Consider the following 23,849-nt stretch of genomic DNA (forward strand, 5'->3'; position numbering starts at 1 on the left):
CAACAATTCATCAACTGTTGACGATGAGCAACTCAAATCAGCATCAAAACCTGTGAACAGAGTCATTGATATGGAGCCTAAGCTTGTTGTTATCATGGCCGGAGACGACAAGCCCACGTACATAGCTACACCAATCACTTCTTCTTCTTCTTCTTCTTCAACAGCCTTGGTTTGTTGTGATCAAGTATAGATTTCTTGCCGTTTTAGTAATTCAGTGCGTGTCATAGACAAACACCCACAAAATTTTTGACCCAATATGTTTGGTTTCTTTTAATGATGATGCTGTCTTTGTGTGAGAGTTTTGTTGCTCTGTTTCGCTTCTTTTTGTGGGATAATATGTAATTATGTTGTGAGTTCTTCTTCATGTTCATCAAATTTTACTACACATTAGTTGATGAGAATGTGACTGTCATAACAGAAACAATTTTCTTAAGGCTAAACCCTAGCTAACATGTATTAAAGGAATAATATCTATTTTTGGGGATCTTGAAAGTTCTTTTGGAGATTTCTCAAACGGTGCTTTTAGAGGTCTTCAACGTCAAGTGCAGTTGAATACAACTCATTTACCATGATCTTTAGTTGTTTTTCCATCTCAATCTCCATCGATCTCAACCCAATATGTCTTCTTCTTCTTTTTCGCGATTGTCGATCTTTTTCCGCTGGTCGTTTTAAACCTGGCCTATACATGAGGAGACCTGCTACCAAGTCAAAAGGGCCGCACTCCATGTGAGTTGTATTCTCCGAGCCTTCGTGGTGGTTTTGGGTTACACTTATTATTTGAAATTTAATAAACTACTGGCCTTAAAAAAAACCGGAGATGACAACATCTTGATTTCGAAAGCTGAAGAATTCATTGGTTATTAGGGCATTTTGGGCTGGTGAACACCATAATTGGGTAGTATTTTAAGGTTTGTGGTGATGTAGGAAAAGTAGGGTTTTTTTTTTTTATGATAATGGTTTTGTTAGTGGACGCGGCGACCTGGAGACGCAAAATGAATTTCAATCATGTCCGGTTGGACTGTCTACAAAAAGGCACTCTTTGTCACTGTTGGTAGTGGAAGCCACTTTGTGACAGCAAACCTAACTAGCTTTGACACCAAAAAGATGAGATATATCCTATCCTATGTATGTATATATGTATATTCCAGGTCACAATGCGTCTCATGTTTATCATTAAAATACAGTGGGAGGCACAAAAGTTGTATAGTCTAGATCATCTATTGACCATGTGCAGAACAGCCTCAACCAAACTGGGATAACCCAATGGTCATCGGCTTTGGCCAAGGACGTATGTTTGTAAGGTTTTCGTGGTCCGATCTCCAGTGGGATATATCTCCATTAGGTCGTGCGCGCGGCCTCAGCTTAATTTATCTATGCAAGTTGTGTGCGCGACCTGTTCGGTTCTAATTTAGGCCCAACTTGACCACAAAAATAGACAAGCCAGATATCATTTTCGGTTACCAAAAAAATTCACTTACAACTCAGGATGTATCAAAAAAAAGCCCGAGTTTAGGCCCAACTTTACTATCCAAATAGACAAGCCCAATGTTGCTCTCGGTTACCAAAAAAAGTCAGCTCTAACTCAGGACATGTTAAAAAAGGGAAAACTTTAGTCACACCCCACCTTTTACTAAAGACACCCCAATTTGAGTTGACCATCCCTTATAAAACTCAGTTGACGGGGTGTCTTTAGTAAAAAGTGGGGTGTGACTAAAGTTTTCCTTAAAAAAGGCCTGAGTTTATCCCAACTTGACTATCCAAAATAAACAAGCCCGATGTTTTTCTTGGTTACCAAAACAAGTGCAGGCCCAGAAAACAAAAATCAAGCCCCACACCACAAATATTTTCCAACTCCAGCTCAAGCTCATGACGCGCCAAAAGAAGGTTTCCTTGTCGCTGTGGTTCGGGATAGCTTGCTATGTGCGTAGTAGGTATGCACTCAATACCCTGTACCAAGTGCACAATTTCTTTACTGGTGAATTGGACACATACTTGTTCCAGGACAACCTTCTCCCGCTCCCAAAATGGTTAGGAATAGGAGCTCCATGAAGCCCTTTTGACAACTCGGCTATGGAATTCGACCCCTGCCCTTCGTTTTAGACCAACTCTGTAATGCTGTGTCCAAGTCTACTCTTTTGTAATAGATCATATAATGGTGCTGGTGCAGCATAGGATTGCTCACACTGGTTATCAGAACAACACAAGAAACACAGAATGTCCCGACCATTCAGAAAACAAAACTGAAAAGACAGATTTCTATGTTTAACACATTGATGCATATAAGATGATGAAAGCAACATTTTCAAAAACTCCAACCGCTTAATGGAGTTGGAGTCTATGCAGTCTGATCTTCTTTATGACCTAAAAGATCATGAATTTACACAAGTGAGTTTCCCTATTTTACTGTAATGACACAAGTCAGAACCAAAAAAAAGTAGAATCAATTGAAGAAAAAACGGTTTCCTTTTAAAAATGATGACAATCATGTTGTGTTCTGATTCCATATAGAAGAAGACGGTCGCCAGCTTCCTTAGCAGACAAAAAGTTGGACAGAAACAAAAGCAAACAGATACTACAATGATTCATTTCAACTATTCTAATCTAGAGAAACCACAAACCAGCTGGATTTCCATCCAAAAGAAGCTCATGACAAGAGAAAGAGAGAAGTAAAGCCATGAAAGATGGAGAATGAGTGGGAAATCTATATACTAACATGCTCAAGGACATGGGTCTCATACTACTCTTCCAGTCTCGACGAATGGGTTCATCTGCATTCAGCTTCCGCGACAGCAGTCTGAGCTTGAAAGAGATATTCTCATGTCTGTGGAATGGGCTCATCTGCAATCTGCAGTAAGAGCTGGTTTTTCATCTAGGATAATAGTGACATGAAATCAAAATTATTGTTGATATGCAGAGAAGCCACCCACCCACCCAATTACACTCTATTTCAGGTCAATTCTTCCATTCTTAATTGGAAATTTTAAGTTCGTTAAACCGACTTTTTTGTAGGTTCGGCTAATCATTCTATAAATAGGGTGTCTTACCAACTTCAACAAGTGACACCTTCCCTCTTTTCCCTCTCCTCTATCTCTCTTTCGAGTTTTCATCATTTTTTCATCACTGCCTGATCTTATCGCCTACAGTTATGGACTTGTCAAAGCACGCTTCAAGCAAAGAAGGATGTAGCAGCAGCGAATCTGGGTGGACAATGTACATTACCTCTCCCATGGGAAAAGATGATGAAGAGTGCACTGGTGATGACAACAGTGATAGACATATAGAAGAAGATGACAGAAATACTGATGACCCTGAGAAAGAAAGTGATGATTCAATGGCTTCTGATGCTTCCTCTGGCCCAAGTCATCAACAAAAATTAACTAACTACAGAAATAACTATGGAAAGACAGGTTCTAAGCATGATAAATTCTTCCACCAAGAAATCAAGCAAAAAAAGAGAGGAGAAACGATGAAAATAATGCCAGAGGTGAAGGAAAATTCCGCGCTTTTAAGAAATACTAAAAATGTCCAATCCACAGATGGATGCAAATGCAAGTATGCAACAGCTAAGTAAATCGCGAGTATGGGCTGTATATTTGCCGGGAATGTTTAGCACATTGCCAACAGCATCTATATAGTAAATACAATGAGATGATAGCATTAACAGTAAGGATGGCATTAAAGACCAATTATCAGAATCCAATGGGACAAACAGACAACAACATAGAGCAAAAACTAAAAAGCAATGTCAGCGGAAAAGCTTCTGTATTTTTCTCCCTTGTACTCATCTTAGAATAACAAGCTCTCTGCATTGTAGTCAATAGTGCAAACGTCCATATTACTTTAATCTGGAAGAGATAAAAAAAGAAAAATATTGTTTAACCATTTACCGCATGCACTATGTAAAAGCTTTACGGTTCACAATTCAGATGTGTTATGCATCAACATATTCACTATTTCTCAATTACATAATCACTAGGATCCCAGTACTATATATTGATATGGGAATCAATTAAAAAGTATCTGGTTCCTAACATAAACTTATTCTACAGAACATGAAGACCGCAAAAATGTTCTTTCCAACAATTGTCAAATGTAAGACACGTTAAAACTTAAAAGCTAATCAGCAGGAGATATTGACATCAGTCAGGATGTGAGAGAAAAACTGAAAATTAAACATGTTTTATGCGCAAATATGCATAAGAAGCACCAATAAACAAATAAGATTTTTTTAAAAAAAAAAAATTTTTGGAACGCACAGATGAACATATGGTCCATGGTCCAGTGATAGAGTTGCAGGGGTGCAACCTAGGTCATATGTTGAATTCCTAAAAACAACCTCTAAATATTATGTGGGAGCAAGGTTTGCGTACATTCTGCTTGTCCCCGACCCTGCCCACTGCGAGCCTTGTGCACAAAAATTGTTTATCTTATTTTATTTTATTTTTTTGGAATGCAATCTAAATATAAGATTATTGAGACAGGGAAAGAAGTAGATTAATGAAAATAAGAAAAATAAGAGTAGCACCACATGATTAAAATACCAATCTTTACCTGAGTAATTTCTTGTTTCAGGAAATAAAATTTAACTGCAATGTCACCCACAGTGATAAACAAATTTCTTAAGAAAAATAAGAGTAGCAGCCAAATGATTAAAATACCAATCTTCTCCTCAATAATTTCTTGTTTCAGGGATTAAGATTTAACAGCACTATCACCCATAGTGATAAACAAATTTCTTTTAAGCGGGAAAAACTCAAAAGAAGTTCAAATCTAAACATGAAAGGAGGGCAGATCTGCCAAGACACAATTATAACAAACAAAAGTACAGCAATGTTTATTCGTAACATGGATTTTGAGTCCAATTTTGATAGCTCTTTAGTCTTTACCAAATGGTGATTGAGCAAACTCTACCGGCATAGATTCCAAAGCATAAAGTTATCATCCATATTGAGAGTTATTATAAGAGAAATACCAAAGGCTTAATCCTTAAGCTGTTTGGCAATCTTGAACCATTCAGTATGGAAAGATCCTTCCACATCAATCCTCTCGTATGTATGAGCACCGAAATAATCACGTTGAGCTTGGACCAGATTAGCCGGCAGTCTTTCCCTCCGGTAGGAGTCAAAATAAGCAAGACTAGCAGACATACCTGGGGTGCTGATTCCTGAGTTAATAGCAAGGCATACCACTTTTCGCCATGCAGACTGTCGCTCAATGATTTCCTTTGCAAACTCAGGATCAACAAGGAGATTTGCAAGATCAGGATTCCTATCGTATGCTTTCTTTATTCTGTCCAGAAAGATGGCTCGGATGATGCAACCCCCCTTCCAAATCCTAGCCAGTTCCCCCAGTTTCAAGTCCCATCCCTGCTCAATACTCTTTGCACGGATCAGATTCATCCCCTGAGCATAGCTACATATCTTTGATGCATAAAGAGCTTTCCTCACATCGTCAATCAACGTTGCCTTGTCCACTTCTTGGTCAGCCAAGATATCACCAAAGCCACCAGACTTGAAAACTTTTGCAGCTGCAACCCTTTCCTCCTTTAGCCCACTAAGGAACCTTCCATCCAGAGAAGATGCAATTGTGGGAGCTGCGACTGATAAATCAGCAGCTTGCTGTACAGTCCACTTACCAGTGCCCTTCATACCAGTCTTATCCAAAACTTTGTCAACTAAGTATCCATCTCCCTTATCATCCTTAATACCAAATATATCAGCAGTGATTTCAATCAAGAAGCTCAGAAGCTCCCCCTTGTTCCATTCAGTAAAAACACTTCTCAGTTCTTCATTGGACAGCTTTCCAACTGATTTTAGTATGTCGTAAGCCTCTGCAATCAGCTGCATGTCACCATATTCAATTCCATTATGAACCATCTTGACAAAGTTTCCAGATCCACCTTTGCCAATATAGGTCACGCAGGGGCCACTGTCTGGAACTTGAGCTGCAACCTTCAGCACAATGTCTGCAATGTACTTATAAGCCTCATAAGATCCACCAGGCATCAAAGAGGGTCCATTTCGTGCACCCTCCTCACCACCTGAAACTCCCATTCCAAGGTATAGCAAACCCAATTCAGCCACTTCTTTCTCTCTCCTCTCAGTATTCTCATACCACTCGTTACCCCCATCAATGATACAATCACCTTTCTCCATGTAAGCAGAGAGAGTCTTTATGGTCTGATCAACAGCTGCTCCCGCCTTAACCAGCATGATTATTACCCGAGGCTTTTGGATTGAGTGAACAAAAGATTCTGGATCATGGAAGCCAAATACAGGAAGATCCCCTTCTCTTTTAGCCCGTTCAACAGTCTCATCAACTTTGGATGTAGTTCGGTTATACACAGAGATGGGGAAGCCCTTTTCTGCAATGTTGAGGGCAAGATTTTGACCCATGACGGCAAGACCAGCAAGGCCAATTCTTGTAGGCTTCGGAGGTGCAGCCATAGTTTTCTGTCCAATGTTTGTCATAGATCATGAGATAAGTTTAAGATAGATACAAAATTACAGGAGAACAAATGAACCTTTTTAGTGCGACGCAACTTTTTCATTGTAATTGTGCAAGGAACCATGCTTGATCTCAGAATGCAGTCCACCACTCAAGATAACATTTCACATATTGAATAACGAATTATAAGGGGTCCCAAGCATAATAAACAATTCCAGCATCTTTCATAGAAAAACTGATTCTTTGATTAGCACACTTGTTTCTCATGTCAGAAGGATCTGACTCTAGCAGGCGATTCAACATAGAAATCAGACATATACACACCAACAAGCAATACGTAGAAAAGAAAAGGTACACTTACTGCAAACTCGGCTTACAAGCACCAGATCATTATTAAACTGAAAGGAAAATGTAACTAGTGACTTCAGCGGATAAGTTGCATAGAAAAGCAAATCCACATCGATACTTTCCAAGTTTAACCCATAAATATCAAATAAAAAAAGAAGGTATGCGTGAGACTAAAAAGATCAAGATCAAAACTTGGAAGAACAAAGTGTGAAGATTCTAACTCACATTTCTAACAGTAATCCATAAACAAGCGAACGAACAAAAAGTAAAATCCTCAACCAACATACCCTTAAAAGGGCAAGATATAAGAGAATCCAAAACCTGATATTATCGTCCTTTGATTCTCTTAATTGATGAAATTGAATCCGAACTCTGGACGAATTACGCAAAACCCAGCAAAATCACAGATCTGGGTTCTGACAAGTAGACAAAACCCAACCACTCTGCGATGAGATTTCAATAATGTATATAGCTTGGAGCAGACGCGGTCAAATTCGCCTCCCCTGTTTTGGTAGGTGAGACTGTGAGAGTGGGTGGGTCCGTGGGTGTGAATTCCTCAACAAAGTAAAATTCACGCCTGATTGGCTGATTTTGGAGAGCGCGCCATTTTGGTGGTGACGTGGCAAAATCAACGGCTATTATTATTTGTTGATGGAATCATAATTTTTATTGAATTGGTTATTTATTTATAATATTTTGGGTTTTATTAGAAGGAACCAGAGGTGTGTCTTGAAATATGTTTGTCAATGAAACCATGTTTGAAATCTTGCTTCATCTTCTATAAGTGAGGGGTTGGTGGTAGTTTAGGATCAGTAAGGTTGGTCCATCAAGTCTAATCCCTTCCAATACATGACTTAACTATGTGTTTTTCTCAATGGTTGGCTTTAAAGTATTGGCAATTTAGGTTTTTTTTTATTATTTATAACTCCATTGGGAGATTGGTTTGAAGGGTGACCTTTCAGTGTCCACCACCCACTACTGTTGACCATACCATAAACATAGTTTTAAGCCAAGAATAAGAATATTCTTTATAGTGGGTACTTTGTTTTGATGAACTAAAATTAATTAGGTTGTGTTGGGTTTAGGCCCAATATGATGGACTTGAGCTAGAGATGATGGGCTCGGCTCAATTGAAGCTCACCAAAGGTGAAATGGGCTAAAGACTACAAGATCCAGAAATTGATTTACTTTATTGCAGATAATTAGGAAAACTTAGACGCAAAGTAACTCCTCAATCCACAATGCCTGCCTTCAATCAATCTCTTTGCTGCATAGTAGTCTTTTGCTCTTTATCTTGATTAATATAAAGCAAACCCCTTTTTCGAACAAAAAAAAAGATATAAAGAAAGTAAAGCTTTTGCACTACATGGCGGAAAACTTAGCTAAATAAGGTTGAACATTCAAACAAGATAGGATTCAAAAACTTTCATACATATCATATAATAAAAGCCCAAACCATATTGGAATGGTCAAAAAAGCCTCCCATGATAGAGGAGATTTATCAATAATTGAGGGAATCATGTTACAATAATTTATGTGAGTGAGGTGAGCAATCTTTAAAATATCATTGACTGACATTGTCGTGCAATATGTGCGCAGAAGCCTCACAATTCGAGTTTAGGCTCATATCAGATGTTCAAAGGATAAATTTGTATGGTGTCGTTGTCAGACATTACGTAGAAAAAAACATTGTTGTACAAGAATTGTATTACTAAAGCTTCTTTCCCAACTTCTTTTGTGTCTTGGGTCATTTAGGGAAGATAATGTCTTTCATAGATCATTTTTCTCACATAGGTTGTGCTCCATTTTCTTGTTCTAAGTTGTCACTAATAAAGTTGTGTAAAAAAGATAAGGTCAAAAAGCCAACAACTTTGGGCTTTGTTGGCTGTTTGTCATGGGCTTTTCATAAAATTGGTTAGCCAATAATGAATTTTAAGATTCCCAGTACTGCTACATCATGGAAGGTAGTACTGCAATACACTTTCAATTATTATATCTTATCATGCCTAATGAGATTTGGAATCTTTTTTCTTTTGCATTGCATCTTCACATAGTACTTTTGTTCATTTTTATAGATTTTGTAATGAGATAACTGTACGGATCTTAGATATTTGGATCGTTCCGCTCTCTTCAAACCCCATTATGATAACTAAGAATATGAATCTAATAAGTCGAACTCGAGTTCCCCAACTAAAAAGATTTGACATTGCTAGCCAACTTGCCCACCCTAGAGCGATTAGCAAAACGTTGTGTTTAGGAATATCTAACAGGTTCTTCACTGAGTTCTCGATCACCAAAAATGATGAAGAAATGTAGTATTATTCCATGTTGAGTTCAGTTGAGGAAGATAGAAGCAGTGCATGTGGATACCTTTTGCAAATGTTGTTCTTGTTTTAGTAACCCCACCAGTCCACCCACCCTTTTGCATGTTCCTCTACGTCATGTCCAACTCTCCCACTTATGTCTCTCCCTGTGCTATCTATCTAGCACACCTGAGAATATTATCATCATCATCATCATCATCATTATTAATTTACTTTTCTTCTACAATAATTAGTAGATTTTTATTTCCAAACCCATATTATCATGAAATAGTTTTCATGAACGTAGCACGAGGCTTGGTTTAGGTGTTTTTGCAATGCTGAGGTAAGACTGCGTACATCTGTCGTGAACGTAGGATGAGCCTTGGTTTAAGTGTTTTTGCAATGCTGGGGTAAAAATGCGTACATCTATCATGAACATAGGATAGGACGAGCCTTGGTTTAGTGTTTTTACAATGTTGGAGTAAGATTGCGTACGTTTGTTGTGAACATAGGTCAAGTCTTGGTTTAGGTGTTTTTTGCAATGTTGGGGTAAGACTGCGTACATCTATCGTGATTAAATCACTCTGAAGTGGTAGCAAACCAACTTGACAGAGTTTTCAAGAAAGTAGGACTATATATATATGTATATGTATATATTGTCCCAACTTGGTGTTTAATTATAACATGATTGAGCACATATAGATGTAAATGATAAGCTAAAAACAGGTTATTGCAACTCTAATTAATTATCCGGTCGGATACAGCTAATATTGAAGCAGAGACAAGGGTTGTTTGACTTCAAATCAAAACAGAAGAAGCAAGAAAAAAACAATAGAAGATGAGAAGTAAAACATCACTGCCTGTGCTTAATTATTGAAGAATCAAACATCTTCAAGGTCTTTGAAGGCAGAGTAAGGACTGTTTAATTGCATATCCGAAATCATTTGTCGAAGCTCGGTTGCTTCTTCTTTGAGCTGAGAATTCTCTTGAAGAGCCTTGTCATGAGACTCAGAGACATGGTTGAGCTTATCAATCAGCTGGTGATTCTCATTCCTCAACCAAACAACTTGTGACCAAAGCTCATCAAGGTGTTTCTGCTTCCTCATACGCGATCGTCGCGCTGATTCTCTGTTTGATATCATCCTCCTCTGTTTTCTCTCATTGATTATGCTCTGCTGCTGCTCATCTGCTTCATCCGATGTTGAATTGCCACTAAACCCAGATGATTGTGAACTGATTTCTTGGATGTTATTGTATAATGGGTGGTTAATGTAATTACCAATCCTGTTAATTTGATATGTTGGTGGCATGTTGGTGGTTTGGGGGGTGATCATGCCAAAATGAGATGAATATGGAGATGGGTTTGAAGGGATTAGGTAGTGGAGTCCTGTGACTTCACTTGGCTGCATTGCTAGCTCTTTACTGTGAAACTGAGAGAAAAATGTATATGCAAAAATGTTTTTTGAGATTGAATAAGTTTGTGTTTGAGAAGCAATGACATTTTATAGAGGGGAAAAACAAGGATCTAGTGGGCCTGGCCCATTCGTGTTGGAAATTTTGGAGCCATATTGGACAAGTTTCTCTCAAATCTTACTCCACTAACATGGCATGCGGATCAATAGATCATGTTTATGCATATAGGGTTTACACCATACACTAATATTATAGGTCTATATATACATACATACCCTAATTTCTCTCTCTAGACCTCTCTCTCTCTCTCTCTATAAGTAGATGATTGGATGTATGTATGTGGCTCGGTGACGTTAGTGCGAACATGGAGACATGGGCATTGAGGGTTTAGTTGTGGATAATCATCTTAAGAATCAAAAATTATTGCTTACATGAGAGAGAGAGAGAGAGAGAGAGAGAGAGAGAGAGAGAGAGAGAGAGAGAGAGAGAGAGAGAGAGAGAGAGAGAGAGAGAGAGAGAGAGAGAGAGAGAGAGAGAGAGAGAGGAGTTGATAATGTGGAGAGTACAACTATTATATTAGTGGGGGTAAGGAAGCTAATATGTCAACCAATCTTTCTAAGATCTGGTGTATGTTAATGCCAAATAGAAATCAAGAAAGAGTCATTGAATCCAAAAGTTTAATGTGATGGGATGACACCCAAACAACAATAGCAATATTCTAGCACAGTCCCTCCCTCATATACTACGGTTTTGGGGGCTTTGTAATTCTCTAGAATTTGGAATTCGCATCCAACAACTAGAGAGATTTACCACATCACTCTACCATATTTTTTTACACCATATCACTCTATCAAATTATTTATCGTGTCAGTGGTGCAGTGTCTGGAACAAATTTATATATATGCATGTAGTTTTTACCATATCATATTGTATGAACAAATCCAGAATGTATGTCAATGTAATGAGTCAAACTTGAATATCTCGCGCGGAGATATTCATCAATAACTAACTCTATTGTTTAAGAATATAATTGTTAAGATGACTCTTGAATCACTCGAAGAAGTATAGATTCTAAAATTTTCAATTGAATGAAGGAAAAAAAGATGTCAAAAGTAGTATCAATATTTTAATTAACAGCATGGATGTGATCGTTTTTACCTTAATATAATCTCAACCCAATATATATAGCACATTTGTGACGTGAGGGTTTGTGTGATTAATTAGAAAAGGTTGCCATTCGAATAACTATAATTACTTTTAGGAAGGATTACATGGAGGGGAAGGACTACTTAATGACTCAACGACCACTTCTTTTGAAACAAAACGACATGAGCTAAAAAAAAAATTACTTTACCCTAATCACCATTTTTATTATTTTTTTCACCACACATATGATCCAATTATGGAGCCCTTTTTGGTCGTGTTCATAGTGTGGCATGCTATAGCATACGTAATATTTAAAGTACTCATTAAAGTGGTACTTGAGCTGCGTTCAAAACGGTGTGAGATAGGTTAATCACCATACTGTTCTGAAAAACTTTCACTTTAACTTGTTTGTTCAATTGGTATTTTTTTTTTCTTCTTCTTCATCTTTCAAAATTTCGAACATATATTTAAGGAAATCCCTTAAAAACATCCACTTAAGCATTTTCCGATCGCTTGGAAGGGACAAAAGAAACATCTTGTTCTTTCTTCAACAATTTGTGATCGTTGGTGGACCTCTTTTCAAACCCAAATGAAGATATTGGATAACTTAGATCGTCTCACAAGTACCCTAGTGAGTCATGTGATAAATTTGGATCTCCAAACACAAATGTAGCACAAAATTTGAAATCTTCATTGGGTCTATCTATAAATTATGGATCCATCTGTGCATATCAACCGTCTAACATCTTCCGTACATATATATATATATATGACCAATATGAAATTTCAATCACACAAGTAACTCAAAAATCTTCCGTATATTCTGCTTTGATTAATTTGCTTCAGTCCCTTCAACATAGGAATTATTTACGTGCAAGTTGATATTTATTGAGAGAGAGAGAAAAATCAAAAATGGATTATGACTGATTGAATACATAGATATTACAGGGAAAACAAAATAAATTAGCTTAAGTCATGCATATATGCTTTTCACAAGAAAATTGGTTGCATGATAATTTATCAATTCACTCACCCCCTTTATATATTTGTTGAAGTAAGAAATTTCTTACCCTGACGATAAATGTGAGTTGGGCCAAAACTTAACGTGTGATCACAAGAGTATTACTTTCAATAAGAATCAAACTCAACACTTTCCAAATTCGTGGGGTTACATTGTTAAGTGGATTTTGAGTGTTTTACTCCACTTTACCAATTTGAGCTCTCAAGAACACTTGCTTTTATACACTAAAATTAGCAACAACATTTAGCCGGAGTCACCACAAGAGTTGAGTGGGGATGATCTCATTATTTGGTGGTGGGTGGTGGTGGTGGTGGTGGTGGTGGTATGGATGTACTTAACAGAGTTAGTCCACTAAATTAAAAAAGTTTTGAATTGAACATTATATGTGTATATATATATATAGAGAGAGAGAGAGGGGGGGCTCAATATTGCTTTGCCTGTCAAATGGTCAATCATATCATTACACATCAGATTACTTAAATATAGATCTGTCTATAAAATAAAGAATCATTATAGAAAATTTGTAAAAATAGAATTTTGCATCACTCCCCTCTCTCTCCTCACTCCCCTCTCTCTCTTCACATTTTTTCTCTCTCCTCACTTTTTTTGCTCTCCGACAATATCTCTTCTTTCCCATATTATGAAATAAAAAAAAATTCTCCAATTTTTAATAATATTAATTTATTATTTTAAATATAATTATTAATATTAAATAAAATTATCTATTGTTTTAAATGGAATTGATTTATTATTTTAAATAGAAGTAATTTATATTAATAGAATAACCAAAGAAAAGAGAAAGAAATATTATTTTAATGTAGTAGAGAATATGATAGATAATCTGATACAATGGATTGGATAGAGAATCTATAAAATAGGGGGAAAGAGAATCTTTAAAATTGGGGGAAAGTGATAGTTTATTTGTGTTTTAGAGAACGAAACTAATACGTGCTCTTAGATAGAAATAGATTCACTCCTTTTCTTGTCTGTCTTGATCCCAAGTTATCTATTTCACTTTATATATTGTTTATGGGGGAGAGTGACTGTATACTGTATATAAAGGTGTATGAATAGTCCAAAAGACTTGGTATGTCTTTTGGTCCAATATTGTTATTGTTTTTGTACTTGTACTGTACATACATAGTGCTACTCCACCTGATGACTTGCACATAATTGGTCAATGCTCATCAATATACTGTATTATGTTACTTTCCTAATTAATTGGTTTCAGATATTTTTTTTATGTTTCGTAATTGGATAGAGATTAGTTTGACTCTACCCATTTCAATATTCTTGTGTAATTCTCTTCATCTCTTAATGGTTTCAGTTTTCTTCTTACGACCAAAATTTCAATGTGTTGATATGATCGGGAATTGAACTTGCGTTTCGTGATTCATCTCCAGTCAACTCGATCATCTCTAATGGTTTAAATTATTTCAAATTTGAGAAGAAATATGACGACTTTAAAATTACAGTGCAAGATCGAGAGTGCGTTTGTTAGGATCCATGTGGTTGAAGATTTATAGAAATGTTGCATTAGCAATATTGATCCTCAAATTAGAAGGAATCGTAATTAAATTCAAACACTCTCGTTATCTTTTTTTTCTTTTGGTAATTGAGAGCGTGACCTTTGGACAGCTCATTGAGTCCTCTCAAACACTCTCATCCTCTAATGTAAACGAATAATCTGATCTACCATCTACTAAACGTACATATATCATCTAGCTATCAAAAGCATATTCCATCTCCATACAACATTACGATAATAGCCTTCAAATAGGGCACATAACCACAAAATCAAGGGGCATTTTGGGAAGAGAGAAGTAAGTAAAGTACCTCCACAACAGACAATTGCCCTAGATTAACAATTTGGGTTATGCACGGAAGGGTACTTGATTGAACTGCCCCTCAAAAATCTTCTTTTTCAAAAAAAAGTAACACCACAAAATTAATTATGAGTTTATTACAAACATAGGTAGGCAAAGGCCAAAAAATAAAAAAAAAAATAAATTGCACATGTTGTGGGTGATTGCTATTTCTTGTTGTTCCCTCTGCTTTTGTTAATATATATGATGTTTATCAAGAAAAACTAGGAAGAAGCCTCTGTAGTTCACGCACTCTCGTCCGTTTATCACGAAACTTAAGCGGTTTAAGAATTCGGTTAAATTACTATCTAGTAAATAATTACTCTCTAAAGGAGAGGAAAATATCATATGCGAATTATAGCTTATTTCTTTTAAATGGAAAATTAAATTAACTTTTGCTAAAAAAAAAAATAGAAGCAGTAGCAAAGTAGAAGAGAAAGAAAACGCGAGCGCACGTTAGAAGGTACAAGTGGGTCCTTCCTAACAAGCGCGTGTGGGTGCCTAGTGCACAAATCTTGCTCCCCATTGCATAGCGCGTCAATTCAATGTGGGTTTTTTGGCTTCACGCATCATTCAAAGGAAACTTGTAAAATTGGGGGAGAGGAGTTGTCACTTTGAACAATTGGTGCACCCCACTAAGGCTACCTACACCAATTTTTGTTGGATGGGGAATTGGGTATTTATACAATCTCCAATTTATAATCATGTGTGTGGATCAATCTTTTCTTTTTGTTTGATTCATCAACACCAAATAATGACAAATCAATGAATTCTCACTTGCTAATAAAATATAAGAAGAAAATGACACCTTGGCAAGTTAATATCCAAAGATTACTTAAATTTATTCTCATTGTTATATTCAATTCTCACTTAACGACAGGATAAGATAGGTCAAAATATAACCCGTGATCACAAAGCATGATCTTTCGAGCCCACATAGTTTGACTTCATAGAGATTTATCACTACACGATCACTCGAATGAGGGTTATATTCTTTAACAAGGTCATGACATGCAACCAAGAAACAAAATTGACATTTCCTTAATTAGAATATTAATTTGTTTGGATTAGTATTGGATTGGTGCAATTTATAATCTGGACTCAAAAAACATGAAAGCTCAGCCCCTCAACCTCCACTACCAAATCATACATTGTTCTTGCAATTATTCTACATAATTAACTTAATGAGGTCATTAGATTCGTTTAGGGATTCGTGGATATACAACATTCATCAGCAAACACTCAATTTTGCATATAAAAATGATTGTTTAGTACACATAATCAAAGTTTTATTAAATTAGACAATATATAAAGTTGGTGCAGTTTAGAGCAAGACTTTACTGGATATTCATGTGGCTTACGTTGTATGTAAAGGAAGAATTAAAGGTCTCTGTATCCACTAATAATTGTGGATAATGAAGGTGTGTGTAATGGTTTTTTAAAGTAAAAATGGGACCTTCCCTTTTATTGTTTTTAAAATTGGTATACTTTAATTTTCAGAAAATCGTGGAATACATGTATTTCATCATCAAAGCGTGATAAATATTTTGGTAAATTTCACTTGATCAATAATGAAAAATATATAGCTATATAATTATCAAGATATGGTATGTTCCGATATGCACCCTTTGGTGTAGACATTGTTCCTCCACTTGTTAGTTGTCTATGTTTTTTTTACTTTCTATTCATAGCTCTTTTTTTTTTTATTTCCCCTTATGAATGTCGCAATAAACTTTGATCCAAAGATTTATCGTTTTCAATGGCGAGAATAACGTCTTGCTCTACCATGGTCGTTGCTATGAATTTGAACTTTTAAGAGCACTGACATTAGAATCTCTGAAAATCTCGAGTTCGAAGCTCATCTCTGTCTGTTTGAAATCGATTAGAATGTTCATACTTCATATTCCCTTTGAAAGACAATACAAGAGTTTCTTTTTTTTTTTTTTCACTATTTAGGGCAAACAAAATGAGCAAGATAGTAGGAGGGGTTGTCTCATATCAATGGTGAAGGCACCATTTCAAATTGTCATGACATATATATGACATTACCATGGATAAAGACATAGAGACAATGCAAAGTGGGGGAGGCTCTGGACGACAAGTTGTAGCCAAAAATAACAAAGAATGAAGTAGTAATTAACTAGCCATGAAATAAATAGAATACCACCACCATCACAAAACATGCCTTACTAAATGACTTTCAACCCCTATATGATTGAAGTAATAATTCTTTCTTTTAGTCCCCACCCCTCCCTCCCCCCCCCCCCCCCTCTCTCTCTCTCTCATTAAAAGTATCTCGAAGGGTTAACTAGGTTGAAGAAAGATTGAACCAAAGTTCAGCCACAACAAGGGTTTTAATTGGAGACATAGTGGGTTTGATTTTGAGTGCTTTGTTTGATTGCCTTGTGTGGACACCATGAGGTCCACAATGAGAGCCATGGATTTCCATTCATTCATTCATGAAAATGACTAGTTTGTTTCTTTCTGCTTTTTCAAAAACATTGACTACAATAGTAGTGCAGAGCCTGGATTGTGGCAACTTCTTGTTTTCAAATGCCATAAAAAATTAAAAAAAAAAAGAGAGAGAGAGTTCTTGTTTTCAAATACATACCCCCCCTCCCCCCAAAGCCTTTTAATAAGGATCATGTAATGGATTGGGCCTGCCAAGATTTGTGAATTGAGCTCTGGAAATGTAAATTCCAACTGTTGTAGGCCCACATAAACGGAATCCATCAATTCATATATGACCAAACAATGTTAGATCTTTCTTCTGGACATTATTCCCCTACAATTCGCAAAACCCAGAAACAGAGTCTATCACAAATGACAAAACCCTTCCCCTGCCATTATACATACAGCTAATGCAAATCACATATGTTAGTTTAAAAAACAAATCAAACATAAAAGTAGAATGATTCTAGCAGCTTACAAGTGCGAGTGCCGAGGCGCTTCCATATACTTATGTTGAATGAATGCGAGTATGTGACTGCAAACTATTAGTTTGCATATGCACACACATTCATCATTTTTTCTTTAGAACTCTTCAATCACACTGGTTTTTTTACTAGTTAAGATTGCATACATCACATTTTGATGTGTGCAAGACAAAAGCAGCGAATGGGAACTTTACTTCAAGACAAACCATGGATGTAGTCTCATATGTTTCACTTTGTTTGAGCAACTTCGAATGGAACCATATGCAAAGAAGCAGTTTCGACACAAGGACAGCACCTAAAAGATTGAGACCCAAGGTGGGCTTAGCAGAAAATGGGGATGGAGGTAAAATATATCATAGAAACTACTAGAACCAACTACGTTATGTAGAATGAACACTCAATGATGACCAGCCGAAAAATCTATAAGCATCATTCGCACAAATGTAAAAATCCTCGAATGTTCCTCTCAGAGAAAACTACACTCCAGAAAACACTTACAAAGGAATAGAACAACAAATTCGACCAAAATCTATACCCATTTAAGACGTGAAGAGGAGCTGGGGCGTTAAAGAGGGACTAGGGAAGCAGGAGGGAACCGGGGAAGAGAGCCAGAGTGGCATAACACATTGATTTCAGCCTAAAGACTATAACACTTTGAAGCCTGTCCTAAAAGGCTAAAACTCCGCTCACAAAATAACATGGAAACTGTTATTGCACAGAAGCTCAGAAGCACATTACGATTCTGAGATCAGAGAACAAATCAAATTATGTACAGTAATCACACTAATTTGAGTTAATTCATATCTTCCCTAAACTATACAAATAATGCAGTTGAAAATCATTAGCAAAGGCTCCAAATATCACCTTAGCAAGACAGCAAAAAGAATAGCAAAAGACAATTAACAAGATAACTGTGAACAACTGAGACATTGTTTATCCTTCTTCCGCTCCCATAAGGCCATAACCCAATTCTTGAAGGTGAAATATATATACCACTAACACCCGAAAATTGATCAAAATATTATATATGATTTATCAATCAATCTCAAACCATATGAACTAGTTCTCTCCAAAATAAATAAATAGCTCATGTAAACTAGCTTTCTTACCAATTCTTAACGAGCATAGAATAATTTATGCTCAATTATAGCAGAATTATTCTGCATGACAAAATCTAATCCCATGTAAAGATAGACAATAAGTAACTCACGAATACATAAAGTATTTAGTATTTACATACAGTGGAGAGTGATACTCATTGAAACATTTGGAAGTCTCGGAAATGTTGCAAACCTTCCCTGGAATCTTCGCTAGCAGTCCTCTCCGCTGTCCTCCTCCTCTCATACTCAAGATCATCTGTAGGCAGCTCATACCGACAAATGGGACACGTATTGCGAATCCCCAACCAAGGTAAAATGCAGTCCTTATGGAAATAATGCTTGCAAGGCAACCTTTTCACCTTTTCCTCCCTTGAAATATCATCCTTACAAACTGCACAAACTGCTTCCTCATCCAATTCCTCCATTGGGAGATTGTCCACCACGATTTTGGCCGCAGGTGGGCTTCCCCTCCAAACAACCTCATCCTCATTGTCCGGAAATTGCCCAAAAAGGACCTCATAAAGTATATCATCCAAAGAGAACGAATCATCAATACTGTCATTTGGGTATTGAAAGGAAAACGTATTCAAACCAGGATTGTTCATGTTGACTGACAGCAAGAACTCCCATTCGCTTTCTCGAGCCGAAATAGTCGCCGAAGAAATAGACAGTGATGATAACGACGACGATTCCTCGTTGATTCTTTGATTAATTTCTTCCCATTCCCCCGATTCCTCGTTGTTAGTGGTCGTTCGTGGTGGCGATCGGCTGGGATGTTCGAAAAGGTTGTCCCAGACAGTATCAAGACCTGATTCCAAATAATGGTGGACTCGACCCGTCCAGCCAGTATCGTCGTCCCCGAAGTCCATATCAATAACCCCATTGTACGGTTCTGGGTCCGGATCGGATTCCGAATCGATCCCAACAACCCTAAGCCCCGAATCGGCGCGTGATTCGGGCACAAACAGCGGTGGCCCGTCTGCGAGATTCGTCAAGATCGAATCTTGACTCTCATCTTCCAATCCCCACAAGTAAAAATCCTCGATTGACCCAAGAACGGAATCAGAACAAAAGTCGGACTCAGCAGCGGAGACTGGGTCGGCGTAGAAGGGGTTATCGGGAAGGTTCGGTAGGAAATCGGACTCGCGGCCGGAGTCGGAGATAGAATCAGCGTAAAAGGGGTTGTCCGGGAGAATGGGAAAAGGAGCTAGGGTTGGGGTTTCAAGGTCCGACGATGGGTCTTCTTGGGGAAAGAAGAGTGGGATCGAGAGCTCAGCCATTGCAAATGAATTGCTTGTATTTCATTCGACGAAATGTCGTTGAGATTACCAGAGGTCTGTTTATTTTGAATTTCAATGGGTGAAGAAATTTGATTCGATGCCGCAAGGTTCTGTATAAGCGAAATACGCCCTTGATCTGCGATTTTGCCACGGTTAATAACCGATTGATCATTTTTTTAAAAAAAAATTTATTTATTTCTTCACTCCTATAGACCATAGTCCTATCAGATACGGAACAGAAAAAATAAGGCGTGATCAACTCATTAACTATTACACTTACACGAATAACAAATCATAAACTTGACTTCTAACGGTCGTAAGACGCGCCAAGGCAATGCCTTTGAAGCTTCTATTGAACGCTAAGCATATTTCTAAAATCTCTATCATTAGACTCTGCGCAACACTACCCACCAAGCAGATCAAGACTTTCTCTGACATTTTCCAAGAATGTTCCTATCGGCAAGCTCTAAATCCTGGAAAACAAGCCCATTCTCGCATGATTGTTTCTGGGTTCACTCCAACAATCTTTGTCACCAATTGTTTGATTCAGTTGTACATAAGATGTTCTTCTCTGGACTATGCGCACAAGGTGTTCGATGAGAGGCCTCAACGGGATGTTGTTTCGTGGAATGCCATGATTTCTGGGTACGCAGGTTGTGGGGAAATGGGGATTGCTCGAGAGTTTTTCGAGCAAATGCCTGAAAGAGATATTGTGTCGTGGAATTCGATGATTTCGGGGTACTTACAGAACTGTGACAATGGGAAAGCAGTTGATGTTTTTGTGGAGATGGGGAAAGCAGGCGGTGCTTTTGATAGGGCAACTTTGGCAGTGGTTTTGAAACTGTGCGCTGTTTTTGAAGACTGTGATTTGGGGATTCAAGTTCATTGCCTTGCAGTTAAAATGGGTTTTGATAGTGATGTAGTGACTGCGAGTGCCTTACTAGGTATGTATGCCAAATGTAAGAATTTGGATGATTCCCTCTGTACTTTTAAAGAAATGCCTGAAAAGAATTCAGTTTCTTGGAGTGCTATTATTGCAGGTTGTGTTCAAAACAATCAGTTTATTAAGGGCTTCGAACTGTTTAAAGAGATGCAAGGGGCAGGAATTGGGGTTAGTCAATCTATTTATGCCAGTGTTCTTAGGTCCTGTGCAGGGTTATATGCGTTGAGGTTGGGCACTCAGTTGCATTGCCATGCAGTAAAGAACGGCTATAGACCAGATGTCATTGTATCAACTTCGGCTTTAGATATGTACGCAAAATGTGGCAGTATTCTGGATGCTCAAAAGCTATTTAACTGGATGCCGAAACATAATTTGCAATCTTATAATGCCCTCATTACTGGGTTAGTCAGAAATAACCTAGGAATTGAAGCTATAGAGTTCTTTAAGCTTCTTCTTAAATCTGGTATTGGGTTTGATCAAATAAGTTTATCTGGAGCATTTAGTGCATGTGCGGCAATCAAACGGGGTGTAGAGGGACTTCAAGTACACGGACTGGCGGTTAAGAGTACTTTGAAGTCAAATGTATGCGTGGCAAATGCCATTTTGGACATGTATGGCAAATGTGGAGGTATGGTTGAAGCTTTTTGGGTATTTGATGAAATGGAGCAAAGAGATGCTGTTTCTTGGAATGCCATTATTGCGGCTCATGAGCAGAATGGATATGAGGGGGAAACACTGTACCTTTTTGCTGCAATGCTGCTTTCAAGGATGGAACCTGATGAGTTCACTTATGGCAGTGTCTTGAAAGCTTGTGCAAGTCGGGAAGCTTTGAACTCTGGCATGGAGATACATGGTAGAATAATAAAATCTGGAATGGGGTTGCATGCATTTGTCGGAGGTGCACTCGTCGATATGTACTGCAAGTGTGGAATGATGGAAGAGGCAGAGAAGGTCCATTGCAGAACAGAACAACAAACTACGGTCTCTTGGAATGCCATTGTTTCTGGATTCTCGCTGCAAAATCAAAGTGAGAACGGTCTAACATTTTTTTCTCAGATGTTGGAAGAGGGTGTAAAGCCAGATCGCTTCACTTATGCAGCAGTTCTTGATTCATGCGCCAATTTGGCTACCGCGGAACTTGGGAGGCAAATCCATGCTCATATTATCAAGCTAGAATTACAATCAGATGTATATATATGCAGCACTCTTGTTGATATGTACTCGAAGTGTGGAAACATGCAAGATTCTCAACTAATGTTTGAGAAAGCACCTAAGCGGGATTTCGTGACATGGAATGCCCTTATATGTGGCTATGCTCAACATGGTCTTGGAGAAGAGGCCCTTAAAATTTTTGAAGCTATGAAACTTAACAACTTGAAGCCAAACCATGCAACCTTTGTTTCAGTCCTTCGAGCTTGTGCACATATGGGGCTTGTCAAGGAAGGGTTGCATTATTTTGATACAATGCAAACCGATTATGGTTTAGATCCTCAGCTAGAGCATTATTCCTGTCTGGTGGATATAATAGGAAGGTCGGGCCAGATTGCAAAGGCTTTAAAACTTATAGAAGAGATGCCTTTTGAAGCTGATGCTGTTACATGGAGAACCCTGCTTAATATTTGCAAGCTCCATGGAAATGTAGAGGTGGGAGAGAAAGCAGCAAGTTGTATTTTGCAGTTGGAGCCACAAGACTCTTCTGCTTATATTCTTCTGTCAAATATTTATGCTGATTCAGGCATGTGGGGGGGAGTTTCAAAAATGAGGAAGCTAATGCGGCATAATGAGCTCAAAAAGGAGCCAGGTTGCAGCTGGATTGAGGTAAAAGATCAGGTACATGCATTTCTTGTTGGGGACAAGGCTCATCCAAGACGCAAAGAGATTTATGAGAAGCTTGGTTTGCTCATTGGTGAGATGAAGTGGGTGGGATATGTACCTAGTGTTGACTTTTTGCTAGATGAGGAAGCAGATGAAGAAGAGCAACAAGGAGATCTCCAAACCTGCATGCACAATCTATAGTTTCGCTTCTATGATTGCAAACTTGGGGTTTAGGATTTCTGGCCTACATCTTCATCATTGCTTTTGTCCCAAACAGAAAGGTTTCACTTCCCTCTGCAATCATCTTTGCTTAACTTCCTTATGTCCTTAGCAAGTGACCTTCCTGCTGTTCGTTTCTTGGTGGGGTTCTAGAGGAGTTTCGGGTTACCTATATGAATTCGTAAAGAAATACTTTGGAAATCCACTACATGGGGTCTTGGCCAACATAAGAATTCATTCTTTGCCGTCCTAACAAATTGTCTGCAACAATAAGAGAATGAGAGTCAGTATTCTGCAAAGGATATTGAGCGATCTATGTTGCTTGAGGATTAGTTGCATGTTATCACTGACATGCTTTCCTTTTCAGGAACAGCTGCATAAGGATTTCATACGGTTTAAAAGTTTGGACGAGAGTATGTCTCATGAAAAGGTTGGGCATGAGGAATGGCACAATATGAGATTTCAGCCTAACTACATCGAAGAGTATACAAGCCCAAAGAAGAAACTGGCTCCATAATGACAGCATTCTGAGCCAAACCAGCTTCGAATATCAGCTTCGAAAATGCACTCCTAGTGCTTGAATGAGAAACAAAGAAAAGCTTTCCATCTGGTTGTGCACCCAAAGGACAAAGCGCCTAACAGCCTTACCCCTGTATGGAGCAATCATCACAGTACAAGTCAAGCTATGCTCTGAGACTGTTCTCACTATATTGTGCTCTGAGAATGTTCTTAGGGGTACACCACTAACTACCCTGGCGGATTCAGTTTGGGACTTGCACACTTCTTCATATCATGACGTGAAAAGTTGTAACCTAACATATTTATGCGGCTTGTGAGTTGTATACTTGGTTCTGAAAACAAACAGATGTGAAGGAAGCTGAAGCTATATTGTGCTGCGTAATGCTCCTTCCAGTGAGGAACCATGAATTGCCTGTGCACCCCATATTTATTTTCTCCAGATGGAAATTGGGCGAATGAGCACAATCTTGTAAAAATTGATACTCTATCAACCA

General features: G+C 37.9%; 5 protein-coding genes across 5 annotated transcripts; 2 read left to right on the forward strand and 3 right to left on the reverse strand.

Moving 5' to 3' along the window:
- The first annotated feature begins 1,731 nt into the window (after window positions 1-1,731).
- On the forward strand, window positions 1,732-4,878 carry LOC119996728 (protein SOB FIVE-LIKE 3-like). Its single transcript, XM_038843469.1, has one exon. The coding sequence runs from the start codon at window positions 3,146-3,148 to the stop codon at window positions 3,569-3,571; it is 426 nt and encodes a 141-aa protein (XP_038699397.1). The 5' UTR covers window positions 1,732-3,145; the 3' UTR covers window positions 3,572-4,878.
- On the reverse strand, window positions 4,647-7,301 carry LOC119996727 (6-phosphogluconate dehydrogenase, decarboxylating 2-like). The gene is made up of 2 exons (XM_038843468.1): window positions 7,117-7,301; window positions 4,647-6,452 (listed from the first exon to the last, which is right to left on the reverse strand). The coding sequence occupies exon 2, from the start codon at window positions 6,444-6,446 to the stop codon at window positions 4,980-4,982; it is 1,467 nt and encodes a 488-aa protein (XP_038699396.1). The 5' UTR covers window positions 6,447-6,452; window positions 7,117-7,301; the 3' UTR covers window positions 4,647-4,979.
- A 2,475-nt stretch (window positions 7,302-9,776) lies between these two features.
- LOC119997884 (basic leucine zipper 43-like) lies at window positions 9,777-10,543 on the reverse strand. The gene has a single exon (XM_038845111.1). The coding sequence runs from the start codon at window positions 10,505-10,507 to the stop codon at window positions 9,980-9,982; it is 528 nt and encodes a 175-aa protein (XP_038701039.1). The 5' UTR covers window positions 10,508-10,543; the 3' UTR covers window positions 9,777-9,979.
- Window positions 10,544-18,475: 7,932 nt separating this feature from the next.
- On the reverse strand, window positions 18,476-20,001 carry LOC119996726 (E3 ubiquitin-protein ligase RING1-like). The gene has a single exon (XM_038843466.1). The coding sequence runs from the start codon at window positions 19,857-19,859 to the stop codon at window positions 18,735-18,737; it is 1,125 nt and encodes a 374-aa protein (XP_038699394.1). The 5' UTR covers window positions 19,860-20,001; the 3' UTR covers window positions 18,476-18,734.
- Window positions 20,002-20,109: 108 nt separating this feature from the next.
- LOC119996723 (pentatricopeptide repeat-containing protein At3g02330, mitochondrial) lies at window positions 20,110-23,811 on the forward strand. The gene has a single exon (XM_038843463.1). It carries the CDS (start codon window positions 20,194-20,196, stop codon window positions 22,816-22,818), a length of 2,625 nt encoding a protein of 874 aa, XP_038699391.1. The 5' UTR covers window positions 20,110-20,193; the 3' UTR covers window positions 22,819-23,811.
- The last annotated feature ends 38 nt before the right edge of the window (window positions 23,812-23,849 follow it).

The sequence above is a fragment of the Tripterygium wilfordii genome, chromosome 4 (assembly GCF_013401445.1).
Source record: "Tripterygium wilfordii isolate XIE 37 chromosome 4, ASM1340144v1, whole genome shotgun sequence".
Taxonomy (NCBI): Eukaryota; Viridiplantae; Streptophyta; class Magnoliopsida; order Celastrales; family Celastraceae; genus Tripterygium; species Tripterygium wilfordii.

Coding starts and splice junctions, on each gene's coding strand:
- LOC119996726 (XM_038843466.1), bottom strand. CDS start 19,859: ATGGCTGAGCTCTCGATCCCACTCTTCTTTCCCCAAGAAGACCCATCG.
- LOC119996728 (XM_038843469.1), top strand. CDS start 3,146: ATGGACTTGTCAAAGCACGCTTCAAGCAAAGAAGGATGTAGCAGCAGC.
- LOC119996723 (XM_038843463.1), top strand. CDS start 20,194: ATGCCTTTGAAGCTTCTATTGAACGCTAAGCATATTTCTAAAATCTCT.
- LOC119997884 (XM_038845111.1), bottom strand. CDS start 10,507: ATGCAGCCAAGTGAAGTCACAGGACTCCACTACCTAATCCCTTCAAAC.
- LOC119996727 (XM_038843468.1), bottom strand. CDS start 6,446: ATGGCTGCACCTCCGAAGCCTACAAGAATTGGCCTTGCTGGTCTTGCC.